Source organism: Nannospalax galili, unplaced genomic scaffold (genome assembly GCF_000622305.1).
Source record: "Nannospalax galili isolate Female #2095 unplaced genomic scaffold, S.galili_v1.0 scaffold768, whole genome shotgun sequence".
NCBI classification, from domain to species: Eukaryota; Metazoa; Chordata; class Mammalia; order Rodentia; family Spalacidae; genus Nannospalax; species Nannospalax galili.
The window spans coordinates 3,248,696-3,267,798 of NW_008360317.1; the positions used below are offsets into that span (position 1 = coordinate 3,248,696).

General features: G+C 39.7%; 1 protein-coding gene across 7 annotated transcripts in view; it reads right to left on the bottom strand.

Moving 5' to 3' along the window:
- The window catches only part of Fry (FRY microtubule binding protein), a 479,403-nt gene that overhangs the window by 227,497 nt on the left and 232,803 nt on the right, over window positions 1–19,103 (bottom strand). For all 7 annotated transcript variants that reach the window (XM_008825033.3, XM_029559622.1, XM_029559620.1 and 4 more), the window contains one exon: window positions 18,619–18,818. In XM_008825033.3, the coding sequence (XP_008823255.1) occupies window positions 18,619–18,818 (200 nt within the window). The remainder of the gene's footprint in view (window positions 1–18,618; window positions 18,819–19,103) is intronic.

Sequence of the window (19,103 nt, forward strand, 5' to 3'; positions counted from 1 at the left end):
CTTCGCCCTTATGCTCAGGACAGTGGACACAGTCTCCAGATGTACGCAGAGATTAGGTAGAGGAAGCAACCATTAGACTTAGGAGAGTGGAAAAAGGAAGGAGTTTAAAGTTTAGAAATAAGAGTCAGAGTCAGACCTTCAACAGGCAAGGAATGTGTTCCTTTATTCCAAGAATACAGCAAAGGGCTTACAAATCCTTCTGTGGAATGAGAACATCTGTAATGAAGGGTAGAGCAGTTTGGACTTACGTAGGAACTCTGTTGAACGCAGCTGCAGGAATTTGCTCGGTGCCAGGGTCTAGTGTCTTCGGGCTAATTGAGAGTCTTCTTGCTAAGATTATTTTCTCAGAAAGCACAGGCGAGTTATCTTATGGCACTAAAGGAGACAAGTTGGCTCTGTTAAACAGTCTCTCTCAGTCTGGGGAGTGACCAGTTGATAAAGCTTGAGCAAAGGCCGGGCCACCAATTTAGGACCAGTTGGCAACTTTAAGGAATTTATGTCTTTATGGCTTCCTTTAATGAAGCTTATGGCTCTCCTGCAATTCACATGTTCTATCAGCAATCCCCACTGATAGGCCCACTGTGAAAACATAATAATAGGTAAAAATTGCTCCTTCAACTCCAATAACGTTGGGAGAAAACAAAACAAAACAAAACCCAACCCACCTCACAGGAAGAAAAAGATGAATGGTACAGACTATTCAGTGTCACAAGGTGTCTATCAGAGTGGTTGTCACTGTATTAGGAGATACTTTAAGCATCATTATTATTGGAATTAAGATTGAAGAGTGCCCTCTTTTATAATGTTTAGGAGCTGAAACCGAATTCTACGTTTTTCTGGGGACAGTGCATACTGCCATTGACATTAAGGCTTTATGTCAGCTTCTTGGAACATTCTATATATAACCAGAAAACTGTACTGTAGAAAATACTATGTGAGCATTATAGAGAGTAACTGTCCTTCTTCTTAAAAAGCAAAAAGGCCAACATTACCAAAGACTTGAATTTTAATAGGGAACTTAGAGGAAACTTTTAATGTAATCAGATGACTATAAAAAGAACCAAGATAACAACACAACCAACCACGAGATTTTGCAAGTCCTAAAACTACAGTGTTTTTGATTATACGAACATCTTTATGCATCATTAACTGAAGGCTTCGAATACCATCAGCACCGAAAATTTGCATTTGTATATCTGATCCTAGTTGGCAAAAAGTATCACAACTAATTTCAGATTAGATTTTCTGTTTTCCACCAGGCAGGAGAGGATGCTGAATAGTGTACTGTCTTGTCACCATGGTGACAGTGTCTTCTGGAGTTCAGGGCTGATGACCCAACTGTTGCAATGCCAGTGAAGCGTTTCACCCAGAACTATCAGCTCCCAGCAGCAGGCATGTCGCTGCAATCTGAACCAAAGAAAAGAGGGGCTCAAAATATTTTCATGACTGCTATATTTTTCTCTTTTGATCTTATCTGTGCCACCTTTGACTTGACTTTGGAAGCACAGTCATAGATAATGACCTTCATCCCAAGTAAGTCCCCCAATGTGAAGGGCAGCCAGGAGCCCAGGGGTATGCATTGTTTTGATGATGTGTTATCATATCGATTGACTGCTGCACAGATGACCAGTTTCTGGCCAAGACGGGCACCCTCTTCATGCCAGCCTCAATTTATCCACCAGTAACAATGGGTATCACCCTATGACATCCAGACCAGGTGCTAGTAAGAACTAATCTTCAATAGTTAAAACCCCTGGAGATGTGTAGAAATGAGCTTGTAGATATGGACACAAGTGCTTCACTTTTATTCCTTTTAGTTAGTAAATGAGTTTCTGTAAACAAAACTATATGCTGATTTTCACCCAAAACATTGGAGCAAATAATTTAAGACCAAGAGAATGATACAGACTGTTCCAAAGAAGCTAAAGGTGCCAGTCAGCAAGATGAAGTGTGGGAAGGCTGACATGAAGCATGACGCTAGAGCCAAAGCCTTTCAGACTTGGATACTTACTTTTTCAACTGAAACCTCTTGAGATAATCTGTCCTAGCTCCAGCTGGCTCTGCTCATTTCAGCAGAGCCTGTTTCTCTGTCAAATTTAACAGTCCTGCGAACAAATCCATTATCTGAACAGCAGAGGGGAAACTTCAATTAAATTTAGCTACAAAGTTAATTTTCATTTTAATTGAACAAAAGAATGGCTCTCACGGACATTCTCTTCTTTCTTTAACAGCAACCAAGAAACACAAGATGCAACTTTCACTTACTTCTTTCTGGGTTTTGTTCTATAGTCTTGGATTTTCTATTTTATTGTCCTAGCATGGTGTTTAATAAAAGGACTTTCAGTTCATCTGGCTGGCTTTCCTGTCTCTTCAGGTCCTTGTCCCATACAACAGCTCTGCATAACCTCCACCTTCAATCCCCCCCAGCTAGCAACACTTTTAAGTCTGGTCACTTCAGTGGCTTCTTTACATATCCCCTCCTCTGGCTGCTGTTTCTTCTCTGCCCTCTTCCATTCAGTTCTCTAATGAGTGTTCTGTATGTCTGCCTTCCCTTCCTCTCTGCTATTTCTTCAATCATTGCATCCCTAGAGACCTTAGGAATTTTCAAAATGGTGGCCATCTTCAGTCCTTTTCTTCCTGGGCCTCAGCTTTCAGCGGCATTGCTGCAGTCCTGATCATTCCTTTCTTTTCACTCATCACCCCACCTCCAGCGAGCTCTTCCCTCCGTGGCTGTCATAGGCTAGTCTCTCCTCTTAAATCTTTCTATTCTGCAGGACTGAATCATCTGGAGAAAATCTCCTGGAATATCCCAATTCCACTTCCCTTAGACCTATGTGATTTCAGCTTAGGAATTGAGTAGAAATTCCCCAAAACATCAGGAAATATCATCAAATGGAGTATTTTATGGCAATAAACCTTTAGTCAGAATGCACTGGATATATCCATAAATACAATCCATATAAATGTAGAAATGTCCATAAAAATACCCAATAAAATGTGAGTCATGTAAGTGATGACACAACCTATAGACATCAAGATCTATACTGGTTCAAACTGCCATAACGCCACAGTAAGTAACACTGCTGCTGAAATTGATGACTTTTAGAAATTCCAAATTTTCAAATGCCTGTATGGAAACATAGCCATATTATATCCAAAAAGAAGTCTTCAAAACTTAGTACTATAGCCATGTGTGGTGGCACATGCCTTTAATCCCATCACTCCAGAGGCATAGGAGTTCTAGGCTAGGTGGGACTACCCTGTCTCAAAACAAACAGAAAACAAAACAAAACAAAAACAAATGAAAAAAGCCCCATAAAAACTCCAAAAAATCCCAAAATAAAACCAAAACCAAAAGAATCCCCCCAAACAAAAAACAAGAAAAAAAATTAGTACTGTGCATTTATTTATTTATTTATTATTTTGGTGCTAAGGATAAAACCCACTCTACCACTGAGTAACACCTCTAGTTCCTATAACTGAATGAATTTTAAAAATATTTTTATATTAATTTATTCACGAGCCATGGTGTGCATGTGGAGGTCAAAGGACACCTTGCAGGAGTTGTTTCTCTCCATCCACTATATGGGATCCAGAGACTGAACTCGGACCACTAGGCTTGGTTTCTCACTTATCCTGTCTTTATCTGCTGAACTATCTAACAGGCCCTTGAATGAATTTTATTATTATTTTCTGTCACTGTAAACCATAATATACTTGCTTATGATCTCTTATATGCACTAAAATTGATATTTCTATCAGTTCTCAAAATAAGTACAAATGACAAAGAAATACACAAAACAATGTTGTACATCCTTAGCCACCAGGGAAACTGAAATCAGAATGACTCTGCGATTCAGTCATGCCCCCAGTGTTTGATCCAACACCCATGTGCACATGGGCAACACTAATTCCATTTAGTTGGATTTTTTTTTTTTTTTAAAGACATGATATTGGGAGGGTGAATGTTGAGGGGTCTTGGGAGAAGTTGGAGGGAGGGAATGACCATGATACACTACATATATACATGAAATTTTCAAAGAAAATAAAAATTCTATTTAAGAAAAATAAATAAAGTAGAGCCTAGAGAGATGGCTCAGCTGTTAAGAGCTCTGGCTGCTCTTGCAGAGAACCAGGGTTCAGTTCCCAGCACCCACACGGCAGCTAACAACCATAGTAACTCCTGTTCCAGGGGATCTGACATCCTCTTTTGGCGTCTATGGGCATTGCCTGCACATGGTACACAGACATACATGCAGGCAAACACTCATGAACATAAAATGGAAATAAATAAATGAAAAAAATATAGCCTTGCCCATGGAGGAACTAAATACTACTAAATTGGAATCAAAAGTCCTTTCATTTTTTTACTACTTCAGGATACTTTTCACATGGTTTATTTGCTGTAAGGTTCAATTTGACTATAATGGGGCATTAAATTTCATTTCACAGATGAAAAATCCCATTTAGGGAGCACAAAAGTAATGTTTTCACATATATGGCTCCAAGAATATTCATAATAAGGAAAGCAAATTTGAGGTTTAGCCGTGTACAGAGAAAAGTTAGTTTGTAGTTGAAAGAGTACTCCACTTAATAGCTAAACAGAACCTTTCAACAATTATCTCTGGTTTTAGTTATTAGTGATGTTTGTTTCTGGATTAAGGTGAGTCTTTGGGTTTCTGGTAAATCTCCTTAGAGATTAAATAAGGAAAGCGCCAGGTTAAGCTCACTATGAAACACCTATTTTTTTGTTTATTTATTATTTTATGAGTATGAATGTATGTCCTGCATGTGTATAAGTGCACCCATGTCCTTCAGAAGAAGGCGTTGGATCTCCTGGAACTAGATGGATAGTTGTCAGCCACCATGTGGGCACTGGGAATCGAACCTGGGTCCTCTGCAAGTGCAGCCAGTGCTCTCAGCCACTGAGCCTTCTCTCCAGCCCCACAAACACGTATTTTAAAAGTTATTGGTTTGATTATAAATAGAAAAAAAAGCCAGGCCTTGTCAAGTGTGACAGAAAAATTCCCATCTGAAAGCAGTTCCCCAGTCTCCTTTCTAGACAGTATTAAGATCAATCTAGATTACTCTCTTTATACTTTTATTAGGTGTGTGGAAGCAGACTTGAAACCACGGTGTCTCTGAAGGCTGGATCTCTCTATTTACATATCAGTCAGCCAACAGACATGTAACGTTTGCTTTGCATAGAAAGACTGGTGGGTACAATGGTGCAGAAACATCACCCCCTTGCAATCTTAGACATGATGAAACACACCATGGTAAGGTTAGTGAGGCTGAACTCTGTGACCATGATTGAACACCACTGCTTGTATGATGCTCTATCACATAAGGAGCCAAATGTAGAGACAGTCATTCTGTTCTCCAGTGAGAAGGATTTCCCAACTCACAAACTCCTTAAATATTTAAAAGATCAATCTAGATTATTCTCTTTATACTTTTATTAGGCGTGTGGAAGCAATAGTATCATAACCTTTTATCATAACCTTTTATCTAGATTTACCAAATAAAAGGTTATGATATTTTCTAAAAATATCATGTTCCCTATATAAAAGGGTATCTGGAGTCCGTAGGAAAGACAGGCCACCTGAGGGGCAAAATGCAAGACTATGACCAAATGTTCAATCTCTGAACCATATGTCCTAAGGTAAAGTAAAATTCATTGATTTCCTTCCTTTTTTGGTGGGGGTTCTTGGGGATTGAACATGATATATACATGCTAAGTATATATTTTACCATTGAGCTACATCCCTCTGTCCCCCACCCCCCAAGTCTATTATAAGATAAATTAGCAACATCCTAAGCTTGGTCTGTTCCTCTTATCAGATGAAGTCCTAAAATCACAAGAGAAGTCTTGCCCAAGAGTCTACTAACTTAGAGTCACAATCAAATTAATCATAACTGGATCTACTGGTCCCATATAGACTGTTGGTGGTGGCCACCATGGTCACTATTCCAGTACTGTGTTCTGCTTGGTGTCAAGTAGATACCAAGTTGTCCTCATGCCAGCTCTAAAACAACACCCATAAGGAGCTGAAACTTGAGACTAGGGACAGACATTCCTAGTCACAGACATTCCTTCCTGAACTGGAACATTAGCATGCAACAATGTCATCATCAGCTAATTGCTTGGCCTTTCAGGAGCCATCTGGCCATGAATGTAGTTTACACAAGTTTGGTCTTTAGGCACAGTGTAGTTCATTACACACATTGGGTATTGCAGTACAGTTTGGCACCCTGGATTCTTTAATGATTTCCTATCTCAAGAAAATAGTTTGTGGTCTTTCTAGTTTATGTTCCATCTTAGTTTAAAAATATAAATTTTGGGGCTGGAGAGATGGCTCAGCAGTTAAGAGCACTGACTGCTCTTGCAGAGGACCCAGGTTCTATTCCCAGCAGCCACATGGTGGCTACAAACTGTCCTTAACTCTAGTTCCAGGAGAATCTGAAGCTCTCTTCTGACTGCTGTGGCATTGCATGACATGGGTGCACTCACATACATGCAGGCAATACACCCATACACATAAAATAAAAATAATAAAATATTTAAAAAGAGATAAATTTCTTTTAATTAAAAAATATAAATTTTATCTTGGGTTCCTTCTTTCCCTTTACCTCCCTGGTTCCCTTCCATATTCCTGGCTCCTGCAGTTACGGCAGGATATGCATTCACTTATAAGGATATGGTGCTAGGATCCACAAATAAAGGAGAGTATACTTTTTTTTTTTTTCCTGAGTTTGTGTTATTGTACTTAGCATAACAGTTTCTAGTAGGAGAAAGGTATTAGTTACTAAGGGAGAAACATGCAAAAAGGGGTTAGTTAATGAGGAGTGGGGGAAGGAGGGCTATGCAAAGAACTATGGGAATAAAGGGGAAAAAATTCTCCCGATACACAGTTAAAAAAAAAAAAAAAAGAAAAAAGAAAAAATGAAAAAGAAAAGCCACAGAAGGAACCCTATGGGGATGGAAGAAACTCCTATCAGAAGCAATACGGTTATTAATGAAACTTCCAGTGCCAGAGGTAGGTTGCCCCCGCCATGAGCTGTTGGCCAAAGGGGCCCTAGAGGCCCCCAAAGCAATAAAGGCCATTGCCAATAATGTTGGTTGTACACCAGAAGTGGATGGTAAAACTTTATTGCTGAAGACACCACATGATGTGAGCATGGGAGAGGGAGAAATCAAGCTTGGACTAAGCTGGACATTCCCTGCCACTGGAAGGGTGGCTTTCATAGTGCCAGAAGGCAACATGCAGATGGCTGGGGAAGAACTATCCCCTATAATCTGCTCAATGATGGACCCCATGTGCTGCACTATCAACATGCCAAACAAGAGTTCCAGCTGGTGCAATAGTGGCACATCTACTGTATATACAACTAGCAAATTTTAGATTGGATATAATGCCCTCTCCTAGAGATAGAACACAGATCTGGTACTGTAGACCAGGCCAACCCCCTGTGGCAGGGAAGGATATAGGCCCCAATGGGGAAGTCACTGCAACTGTTTTGTTAGACAGATGTGATGCACCTGCTAAAGCACTGTCCAAGCATTTGTGTTTACACCCATATAGGTTATTATAGCAGCCACTGTTTAGACGGTCTTGCTTCTTGCTGTTTGTGTTTTTATAGTAGATGGAATCCCACTGAAATGGGCCAAGGGCCCATGGAAAACAGATGATGCAGAGACTTGAAAGCTCAGTGCCTTGCCACAATGGGAGGAAGATCACCTCACATCTATCACCCCCTTCAAGGCTCAGAGACTTGTGGAAGAGGTTGGCAGAAAGAATTTAAGAGCTGGAGGAAGGGGTGGAATGTTAACTGGAAGTGTCCTTCAACCACTATGCTGAGAAGCTACAGTCACACCTCCTTCCCGCGCTCATCAAGAAGTCAATGGGGGAGTCAGTTACCCCTCCCACCCAATCAGTGGACCTTAGCTGCATGCGGTATAGGGGCTAAGGATATACAAGCTGAGAATGCCATGAGGCACCTCTCTTGCCATTTTGTGTGGCTGTCAGGAAGTCCCAGGATCTATATTTGAGTGTGGACTTTCCAGCACAGCTGTAAATGAGGGAGTACCTACTCTTCTGTATGAATAATACCCCGCCATATGCTCTGTTAGCAAACCTAATAAACTTATGATTAAAAAAAAAAAAAAAAAGAACAGAACTAATGGAAACCTTCATTATTCCACCAAAGTTGACCCCACTTTGGCATATCTTTTGGTCTTTGGTTTCTTATTCCTATTTTCCCCCCTTAAAGTTCATTGTATATATTTTTTATGTAACCTGCTTCAAGTTATTTCTGAAAAAAATGTGCCCAAAATTGCCTCTTTGGAATAATAATAACAAAAATAATGAATCAGATATTTAAAGTAAAAAAGTAAAATATATACCTCTATCTATCTATCTATCCATCCATCCATCATCTATCTATCTAAATTCTAGCTAGGCATGGTGGCAGGGGCAGGGGAATCTTGGAGGTCAGCCTGATTTACACAGTGAGTGCTAGGCCAGCTGGGGCTACAGGGAGACCCTGCCTCAAAAAGACCAAAAAACAACATCAATAAAAACAAAAAACCAAAACATATACCATACATTCCCTTAATCATTTCTTTAATGTTAGCAAACCAGCTAGATCATATTGTGTATTATTAAGCCTCCATTCTAGCATAACACCATTAGAACACTAATGAATTATCACCACTTCCATCATCCACACCTGTGCTCCCAATTCAGCTCAGGGCCAGTTTCTGAACATCTGATCCACTGACTATCATGTCAGCAAGAGTTATCCTGGCCCAGGCAAAACCCATGTTCACAAAACCTTTCAGTATGAAAGTGCTTTTAACTTCCAGGAAGTCTGAGGAAGATGGACACGGGTCTCTCCTCCCATATTAGCCTCTGGGAGGGGTGCGGTGAAGGCTAGGCATGCTGTCTGATTTTGAAGTCATGTGAATACTTGCCGTTTCCCAGATTCCAAAGTCAAAAAAAGAAGATGTAGCTCTTTCCAGTTCTTTGTCAGGTGAGTTGGGATTGCTTCATGTTCTTGCTCACACACTTGCCAATCCCTGAACTAGCTTCCACTGAAGCTCCTCACAGGGGCAGCGGAAGGTTCAACACACCATGACTTAGACACCCAGAGATGCAAGAGTTAAAACTTTCATTTGTTGCACATATTAGGGCTCTGACTGGCTGCTGACTGCTCTCATTGTAAAGAAAACAATGACTGTACCAGAAGCATAGGTTACGATGATGAAAAACCAAGTTTCTTGCATATGAGTCAGGAAGGGGATTAGACAAAAGAGCCAGCCTGAGAAAACAGGACAACTCTTGAAATTCTGAAATTACTTTACTTGAGCAACCCAGCTTTTCACATTTTTGATTACCTGGCCAGTCAGCATGGCTCAGCTCTACGCTGCTCTTTGTCTCTGTGACTGTCTATCCTCAGGAACTTATGAAGGTTCTTTAGTTGGACTCACTTCATGTCCTGGTTACACTGCCTTGGTCCTCCTGCTTATGTGCAAGCCTCAAGTACTTTGTAGAACTATAATGAGATGGTGGCCCTGCTGTCTTCTTTTGTGCATTTATGTTTGCCTCTGTCAGCTCCCAAAGATCAAGGACCCAGAAGGCCCTAAACGAGCTGGTTTAAAGCAGCTCTAGCTGTACTAGTGTACCATAGCCAAGTTCAGGAGAAACAGCTGATAGATTTCATGAATGCAACAGCAAGCAACCAACTGCTTTGCTCCAGCCTACATTCTGTTTAAGTAAATACAAAGAGAGGCTGGCTTTCAAGGAAGCACCAGAAGATAGGGTTAGTTGCTCCAGGGTCCCTGATTCCAATGGCAGCAATGACGATGATGACAAGGAATGAATAGGAGTGCACAAAAGTTCATCAGGTGCTCCACACACATCACCTCCCCACAACCCCAACCACCCTAGAAATTAGGCACTCACTCTCATCCTGCAAATGAGGAAACAGGGAAGGTGACATGGTCCAAGTCCACACAGCTCTTAAGAGATGGAATCAAGATTCAAATCAAAATCAGCTTGCTTGAAATAACTTTTTATCTTCTTGTCTGTTCAGTCAACAGAGCCAAAACTTATAGGAGCCCTTGGGCTTGGAAAAGAGTCTTGATTTTAAAAGGAGTTAACTAAAAGGGTAACAACCACTGACTACATGACAGATGCTATATAAACAGAGACTTGTAGATAGTGAGAATATATATTCTGAGACTCAGTTTTTAAAATTTCATTTATTTTTATTTTATGTGTATGAGTGTATTGCCTGCACGTATGTGAGCGCACCCATGTCGTGCAACACCTCGGAGGTCAGAAGCAGGTGTCGGATTCCCCTGGAACTGTAGTTAAGGATGGTTCTTAGCTGCCATGTGGGTGCTGGGAATTGAACCCGGGTCTTCTGTAAGAGCAGTCAGTGCTCTTAACCACTGAGCCATCTCTCCAGCCCTAGCCAAGAGTCAGCTTTAATGCAAAGATCATCTATTGGTGGAGTGGAATGGTAGAAGTGACCATGTCAATGAATAATGAAGCATCCTCAGATGCCCCAGGCAGGAGGTGAAGAATCAATGTCTTTTCTACTCAATATATTATAGAACCCTCATCTACCAAGTAGAAAGGACAGAGCAAGATCCCTTATCATAGGTGTAGAGGTTAGCAAGATGGCCTTTGAAAGTGTGTGTTCCTACAAATATAATTCTTTTGAGCTACTCTAATAATGTTTTCCTTACTCATTTGTTAACATATTTATTCTAAAACCATTTATTATCTATCATATGTAATGTGCTAAAACCTGAGAACATGGAGTGAGTGAGTGAGCAAGCAAGAAAGAGAGAAACAAATGAAAATAGAGATAATAATAACAAGATGTATAAGATACAGAGTTGCAGGTATTGTCTCTCGGTAACTTATAGGTGAATACAATGCTGCTTCAACAAAAATCCTACTCCCATGAAAATATATTTTCTACCATGGTAGAAAGCTTCACAAAGCAACATATATTCCTAAGAACTATAATATCCTTGGGCATTTTCTATTCTATTATACTGAATTATTTTAATTCAATGAAGACAGAATACTTTGAGAGAATAAGGTAGTTATAGCAAAACAGATATTTAGAGATGTGTGTGTGTGCATGTGCCTGGGGGGGGGGCAAGGACACCATTTTATGGGCATATCAGGGAAGAAATCAAGTAAACCTTTTGTTGAGGAGGTATGAGTTGAGCCTTGACAGAAGAGCAGGAATAGAAGCTGAGTGCCATTCTAGAAAGAGGGTTGAGGGGCTGGAGAGATGGCTCAGAGATTAAGGGCACTGACTGCTTTTGCAGAGGACCCGGGTTCGATTCCCAGCACCCACATGGCAGCTACGAACCATTCTTAACTCCAGTTCCAGGGGAATCTGAAGCCCTTTTCTGACCACTGTGGCATTGCATGACACGGGTGTGCTCACATACATGTAGGCAATACACTCATATACATAAAATAAAAAATAATAAATAAAATATTTTTTAAAAAAAGAAAGAGGGTTGAGCATGCATAAATGCATGGTGGCAGGCAAGAAACGGGCTTACACAGGTACATGGCAGAAGACAGACTGTGGCTATGAGAAGAGTGTGAAATGAAGGTTTCAAACAAAGAACATAAGAGACAAAGTTGCACCTAAGAAGACTCTAGGATCAGAGGAGAGAGATGGTGACAAGCCTTCACTCTCCTCTCTGTTCACCCTGGTGGACACTTCACCTTGCTCTGGAGTGAGTTCCTGCTTGCTCATGGAGATGCTAACCCTGACTTCATCTGCCTGGGAAGCAGATCAAGAATTCCATCGATGACTAAAAGCAGGATAAGGGACTAGGATGACTATAGATCTCCCAGATACGTTTCTATGATGCTGAATAAAATAGAATTTTTTAATGCAGAAATGAGTTCACAAGATATGCAATGGGCAAGGAACTAGAGGAGACAGTGAGACGGCTGTACAGGGGAGGGTGGCTTGTCTCCTTACCCGGGAAGCATTTCAGCTGTCCACTTGTAGACAACAAAGGAAGCTTTGGGCCTGCCTCCCTTGGTGGGACTCTGGAAATAAGAGACCTTACATACAGTTTGTTCTAAAACAATGGCGATAACTCACTATTGGCAAAAGTTACCAGATACAACAAACACAAGTGTAGGCCTTTGAAAATTGGTATAATAGAACAATAATTTACAAGAGAACAGAAAATATGTGTTCAAGGTGATTGAGTGCATAAAAGAAACTTGCAAATTTAAGGAAGGAACAAAATGCAACAAAAAACCAGAACTCTTTAAATAGATATCAAAAGAGAACTAAACAGCACTTCTGGGAATTAAAAATATAACTGACAAAATTAAAATTCTCCATGGGACAGTTAAGCAACACATCAGATGTAGCTCAAGGGAACATTAATGAATTGAGACACAGATTTAAGAAAACTATTCAGAATGCTTAGAAATGAAGTGACAGCAAAATAAAAGAGTGAGGGTATTAACAGCAGCAAGAGGTCCTGCAATATGAGAGAATGGTCAAAAGGATAAATGCCAAGACTCAGACAACTAATGGTTAAAATTTTTCCAGAATTGATGAGTGATGTAAACCTTAATTAAAAAAACACAAAAGTCTTAAATAAGGAAATAGAAAAATAAATTCAGATCCAAACACCGTGTAGAGAAAGTACAGAACACCAAAGGCAAAGGGAAAAACCAGAAAGCAAACAAAGAAAAAGGTAAATAATCCACAAAGAAGTAACTCAGCAACGGTAGCCTTCTCTATGGGAATGACAGAGGTGATACAGTGAGATACAGCTTCAGATGTCTGGAGGAGAAGTGAGTTCAACCTAGAAGTCCATTCTCAGCTCAGCCACCTCTGATAAACAAGGACGGAATTAAGACGTTGGGAAGAACATGACTGAATTCTTTCTTTGATTTTTATGTTTCGAGATGAATATGTAAAAATGACATAGATAACCTCAGCTCGTTGAGAACACAGTAAAGACATAAGGACAGCACCGACCAAGAGCAAAGACCATCACATGTCCCCATGAAGCAGTGAAAATAGTATAAAACTATTGACTTATATCCATAAATATTAATGACTGTGACTTGAGCATCTGTTGGGTACAAACAATACTGCTGAACAAGTAAGAAAGATGTTTATAAAGGAGAAATACATGAAATTTGATTTTTGTAGGCCATTTTTATTTTCTATTTTTCCCCCCATTAAGGATAGCTATTTGAATACTGGAAAGTCATATATAAAACTTTAGTGTGTTATAGAATCTTTTGTACACAGTTTGCTGAACTGTTATTGTAACAGCAGCCTCTTCTTTGGGTGTTGTCAGAATTACTTTCTCTTCCTCTCCCACCCTCCCACTCCCCCTTTGACCTTCTGAAGGTTAGTTTCTCTCCCTAAGCCTTTAGATAGGATTTTATCCCCTGCCTTTTGTTCATTAATCTAGATTTGAAAAAGAAACTGCACTTAAATGTTCAAGATGTTAATAGCGGCTGGGCATGGTGATGCTTCCCTGTTATCCCAGAATTTGAGGTGAGGTGAGGCGGAGGGAGGAGTTCAAGGCAGTCTGCTACAAACTCAGTTTGAGGCTAGTCTGTGCTACAAGAGACCATGTCTCAAAATAACAACAAATACACACACACACACACACACACACACACACACACACACAACACAAAGAAATCTTAACTGGTAATAAACATTCCTTGGATTCACAGGCCCCAACATATCTAGTGACCTTCAGATATATTCAGAATATGTAAAGACTTTTCTTAAGTTCTGCGTATCAACTAACACGAAATATATATATTTCTATGAAATTTAGCTTGCAGAAAAGTAGTATGTCTATTTGAAGAAAATATAGGAGCTAGCCTCAGGAGGTCAAGTCCAATTGTGATTTTCCAATCACAGAGGGAAATAAAAAGGCAGCCCTTTCTCTAGAAGAACCTGCTAAGCATGTAGCCAAATTGCCCATGGTCCCTTGCACTCCTGGGTCCCCCATAAAAGCTTGTGGTGGCCCTCCTGAGTTCCCCCAGATGTAGTTTCGAGGATGATGGCCCTTTTACCATCTCAAGATGCTGGTTCTTGAATAAAACTGAGTCCGTCCGTCCGTGTCCCCCCCCCCCCACCCCTTCAGCTCTCAGTTCCTGAATACTGTCTTGTTAGTAGTAAGCAGCCTGGGCCCAAGTCTGATAAAAGTGTAATTTTGAGAGTTGAATCTTCAAAGAGAAAACCCCTAAATATAGATTCTTCCATAAGTTCCCCAAATGATGAATATATACTTCTAAAATTTTGGAAATTAACTTTACTACTCAAAGACTTAGTTATATTAAAGATGAGAGCACAGTGTTGTAATTTGATACAAACACACATAAATTCAATATTATTCCAAAGGAAGTGATGTTTTCCCAAATGCGGCTTTCTAAATTATCAAGAGAAATAGAAGAGGACACGCACTAGGCACCCTGCTAAATGTATTCCACATACATAAGAAATATTACCCTTGGGGCTGGAGATGCAGCTCTATGAGGGAGCACTTGCTATAATACGCACAAGGCCCTAGGTTGGATGCCCATCATGCAAAAACCAAATCAAAATAAAAGTACCAAAATACCTTTGTATAGTGACAGGACAAAATGCCAAATATACACATACACCTTTAGAAACAGAGCCTACTTACAATTACTGCTCTTTAGGCAAGTAAATATAAGGGCAAAAGTAATCAAGAGTATTTATCAGATAAGAAATGGATAAAATGTGGAAGTTTACATCTTTGTCAAAAAAATACAAGGAATAAATAGTCGTCTTTATAAAAGGCAGTAATATAAAAAAACTGATTGAATATACTTCTTCAGTGGAAAAATTTGAGGTTTGTATATTTGGTCATTAGCAAATCTTAGCAAAATCTCAAGTGTTTTAGATTAATAGAACATGTATTTTCTCTTGATTTTCTTTTCTTGTTTGGGGATACTTAAGTTTGTGTTACAGAGAAGAATACAGTATTTCTTTTTAATCAGGAGCCTTTGACACAGGTGAGCCCTGTAGACCTATTGTTTATCACAAGAAGAAATTTTAACACAGGAACAAATTTCAAACTGAGTAAAAGATGAAAAAAAATTCACAGCAAACAACACTGGTGCAGTAGTGGCACTTTTATGTTGGGAGTAAAACAGCTACCTAATGGGAAGAGGAAACTCATGTGTGGCACTGTAAACATAGCCCAAAATACATGGCTGGAGAGGTCATAGATCTTAGAGACAACCCCAAGGCTGTCACATCCCTAGACAAATGTAATTTCTTTTTTTTAAAATGTAATTTCTTATGTGCAAAATATGGATTCTATATTTATAGACAAGTATCCCATCACAACTCATCAAAGAAACTTCTTTTGAAACAGATGGAGATTATTACAGAATTCCATAACTGGTCATACACAAAGATTGTTTTCAAATTGTCCAAGCCTAAATGGTACATCTACAATGGAACCTCTCTATACCTAAGGCTCACGGGAACATATAACAAGGTGTAAAGAGAACATTAATGCATCTCTCAGTACTCATCAATGAAGCTCCCTCATGCAACATTGGGCTAGGAACACAAAAGGTCACAAATGGCCAAAGTGTAGAGAACGAGAGTCTGTAGAGTGTGGGTCCTTAGTCAGGACTCCTATATTAAACTCCATCCATCCAGGGCTCAGGGACCATTGTGAAAGAGAGGGTGGAAAGATTGTAAGAGCCAGGGAGAAGGTGCATGACCATACAGAAATAGTCCTACAGGCTCCTGGACCTTGCTCATATGAACTACAGCAATGGTATCAGCATGCACAAGAACCATGCAATCTCAAGCAGACAAAAACCCAGCATAGGACTGTGGAAATGGACAGCAGGCCCCACTCTTAGTCGAAGAATTATTGGCAGCTGATTACTGCTGCATAAGGAAGAGCTGATCTTCTTAAAGGGAGGAGCTCTAGATAGGGTGACTAGACCTCAGTGAATGAACTTGCACTAAGGGATGTCTAGGGACACTGACTTGACACAATAGGCCTTAACACAAATGACAGGATGTATGAATTCTACTGGGGGAGGGGAGTGAGGCTATTGGAGGGTGCCAATGGGGTGGGGAGTATAAAGATGATTAAGATGTTCTGTATGAAATACATAAAAATTCAATAAAAAATTTACCAAAAAAGACGAAAAAAATTAAATCCAAATTAGTTCACCTCATAAGTCTTAAATAGCATTGTTTAAACTATCCTAGAGATATGGATGAGTCAAAAGGAATTAGATGTATTTTTTTTAAGTTTATCTTATGTGTATGAGTGTATTACCTGCATGTATGTAAGTATACTCATGTCATGCAATACCATGGCATCAGATACCCTGGAACTAGAGTTACGAATGGTTGTTAGTCACCATGTAGGCACTGGGAGCTGAACCTGGCTTCTCTGCAAGAGCAGTCAGTGCTCTTAACCACTGAGTCATCTCTCCAGCCTCCAGGAATTAGATCTTTTTAACTTTTCTGTAACTTCCTAGTTGATCCCTTAGCCTGACACCTCTGTATTTCTCTTGTGTTGAAAAATAAGATGAATTTTTCATTGTGCTTTATTATTCTCCTCCCTAAACTCCCCATGTTCTCTGGACCCCAAGGCAGCTTCTAACCCTTTACCAGGAAAGGAAGTCCTAATTATCTCAACAGGCACCAGTTCCAAAGGACCTGCACTGGGCAATGGGAATTTAGGTACTTGACGTGGCTGATCCAATTGCAGGACAGCCCTGTATTTGTGGTAAAAGTGAGTGAAGATATCGTTACACAAAGAGAACCAAAGGCTGAGAGTGTCATTACTGTAGTTCAGAGGTGGGCTCTAATATTACCCAAAATAGGTTTGAATCAATACTACATGACCTTGAACAATTAACACTCTGTGTTAATTTTTCTCATTTGTAATTGGGAAATGACCTAGACCATTGTAAATATAATAAGTTAGGCAAAGGGCTGGCATACTATAAGTACGCCACAAATATGAACTATTATTAGAAAAAGAATTAGAAACAAAAACACATGTAAATGGCAAAAGGGCATACTAAGGACAAACATTTGATTTAAATTATAAAACCAAGAAATATTTTCTGGCAACATTCAATAACTGAATAGAACACACAAAGATAGCATGCATTATGCTAATAAAAACTCCCCAAATGCAATGTGTTTGTATATGTGTTTCATGTATACATACAACAAATACTCTTGAAGTCTGATTCCCAAACCTTAAGTTGTGATTCTTTATAAAGGTCATTTTTCATATGTGATGTGCGTCAACTCATATATTTTCAGAGGTATGTATTGTGGGTTCAATAACCATACCCTCAATCATTTTAAGCCACAGTTCTTAAAAGCAAACTCTGATCAACTTCTTGCTGCTCCCTGTGTCCTCCCAAAAGGCATAAAACTGAGCTTTATAGAAAGAACATCTTTGTCCTGAATTCCTTTCCTTTCTTTTATTGTGTGTGGCCTCAGCAAGGTCAGAAAACAAGTAATCTGAATCTACCAATTGCACTTCCTTCCTGACTGTCCTTTTGAGATACAGTGCTCCTCAGAGCCCCATTAAAGCAATTAACATAAGGCTGACCTCGGCCTTATTTTCCAGCAGAAGTATCTGCAAAGAAAGATAGTGATGTGCAAAGGCATCATCTGTCTAATAAGGGACCTACAGGTTGGTGAGTCAAGAATTTCCTCTTTCGGTTTTCAGAAGTTCAAGTGTGGTTTCTGAACAACTCACCAAAACAAGTCCTCAGATAATAATGTACCAAGACCCCAATGTCCTCACTGTGGACATCCTTAGGAACCACTTGAACAACAAAGGTTTCATATTTTATTTTTTAAAATTATGTACACATGTGTGTCTGTGTGTGGGTATGAATATGTATAAGAATGGGTACCCACAGAGGCCAGATGAGTGTGTTAGATCCCCTGGAGATGGAGTTACAGGTGATTGTGAGCTACATGGGTGTTGGGAATGGAACTTGGGTCCTCTACAAGAGCAGTACATACTCTTAACTGCTAAGCTATCTCCAGAGCCCCAGAATGTTTTCCCTTACTAATGTTTAAAGCATATACACATAGCAGAGACTGAAGAGAATTTCCTATGATGAACACTTATTGCTAGATTGTGTTTATCTGTTTAAGGACATTGTGGGAGCAACACTTTATCTTTAAGGGTTGACCTACTACACAGCCACCTCTCTGTATCACTGGGAGATACATTCCAGGACCTCCTTTGCATGCTCAAGTTCCTTGGTCATAGTATTTGCATGTTATTTATGTATATCCTTATGTGTACATTGGATCACCTTTAGATTTCTTATAATACCTAGTACAGTGTAAATACTAAGGGAATAGTTGTTACAGTGCCATACTATTTAGACTGATGTTCAGTGCAGATGCAATTATTTTTTCAGTGTTTAGTCCAAGCTTAGCTGAGTCCACAGAAGTGGAACCGACATGGAATGGCAGCCATATTCAGTGTACAGATGAATTTTAAAAGAAGCTGTTTCCGTGGTGCACACTCACCAGTGGCTCTGCCATGATGATGCGAATCTTGCGCTCAGCCTGAGTGGTGAAGTTGACAAATAAACTCTTGAGGACATATTCTCCTGGTTTGCTGTCTGGGTCCACATTGATGGGTAACATGGTTGGTGGCCCTTTTTCCCTGTGTGTGCCCGAAGCTGGTGGAACCGGGGGCTTGATGTAACCGTTGCCAACCGGAGAAGCTGAAAAACAGAACGGGTTTCTTACTGCCTGAAAACCATGTCATAAATATTCAAATGGTGTATGTTGCTAATAAACCATAACATAAGGCTAAGAATCATATAAAATGACATTTTTAATGTTACATTTGTATTCTCTAGAGGTAGTGGATTTTAATTATTTTGCTTACATTATGTTTTCATCACAATCAAATAGATTGTTGCAAAAGTTTTGTTTACTGATACAACTGATACGTTCTACAATATTTAAGATGTTCTGAGATTCTTTTTTGGTGTTCTAGGCAAATG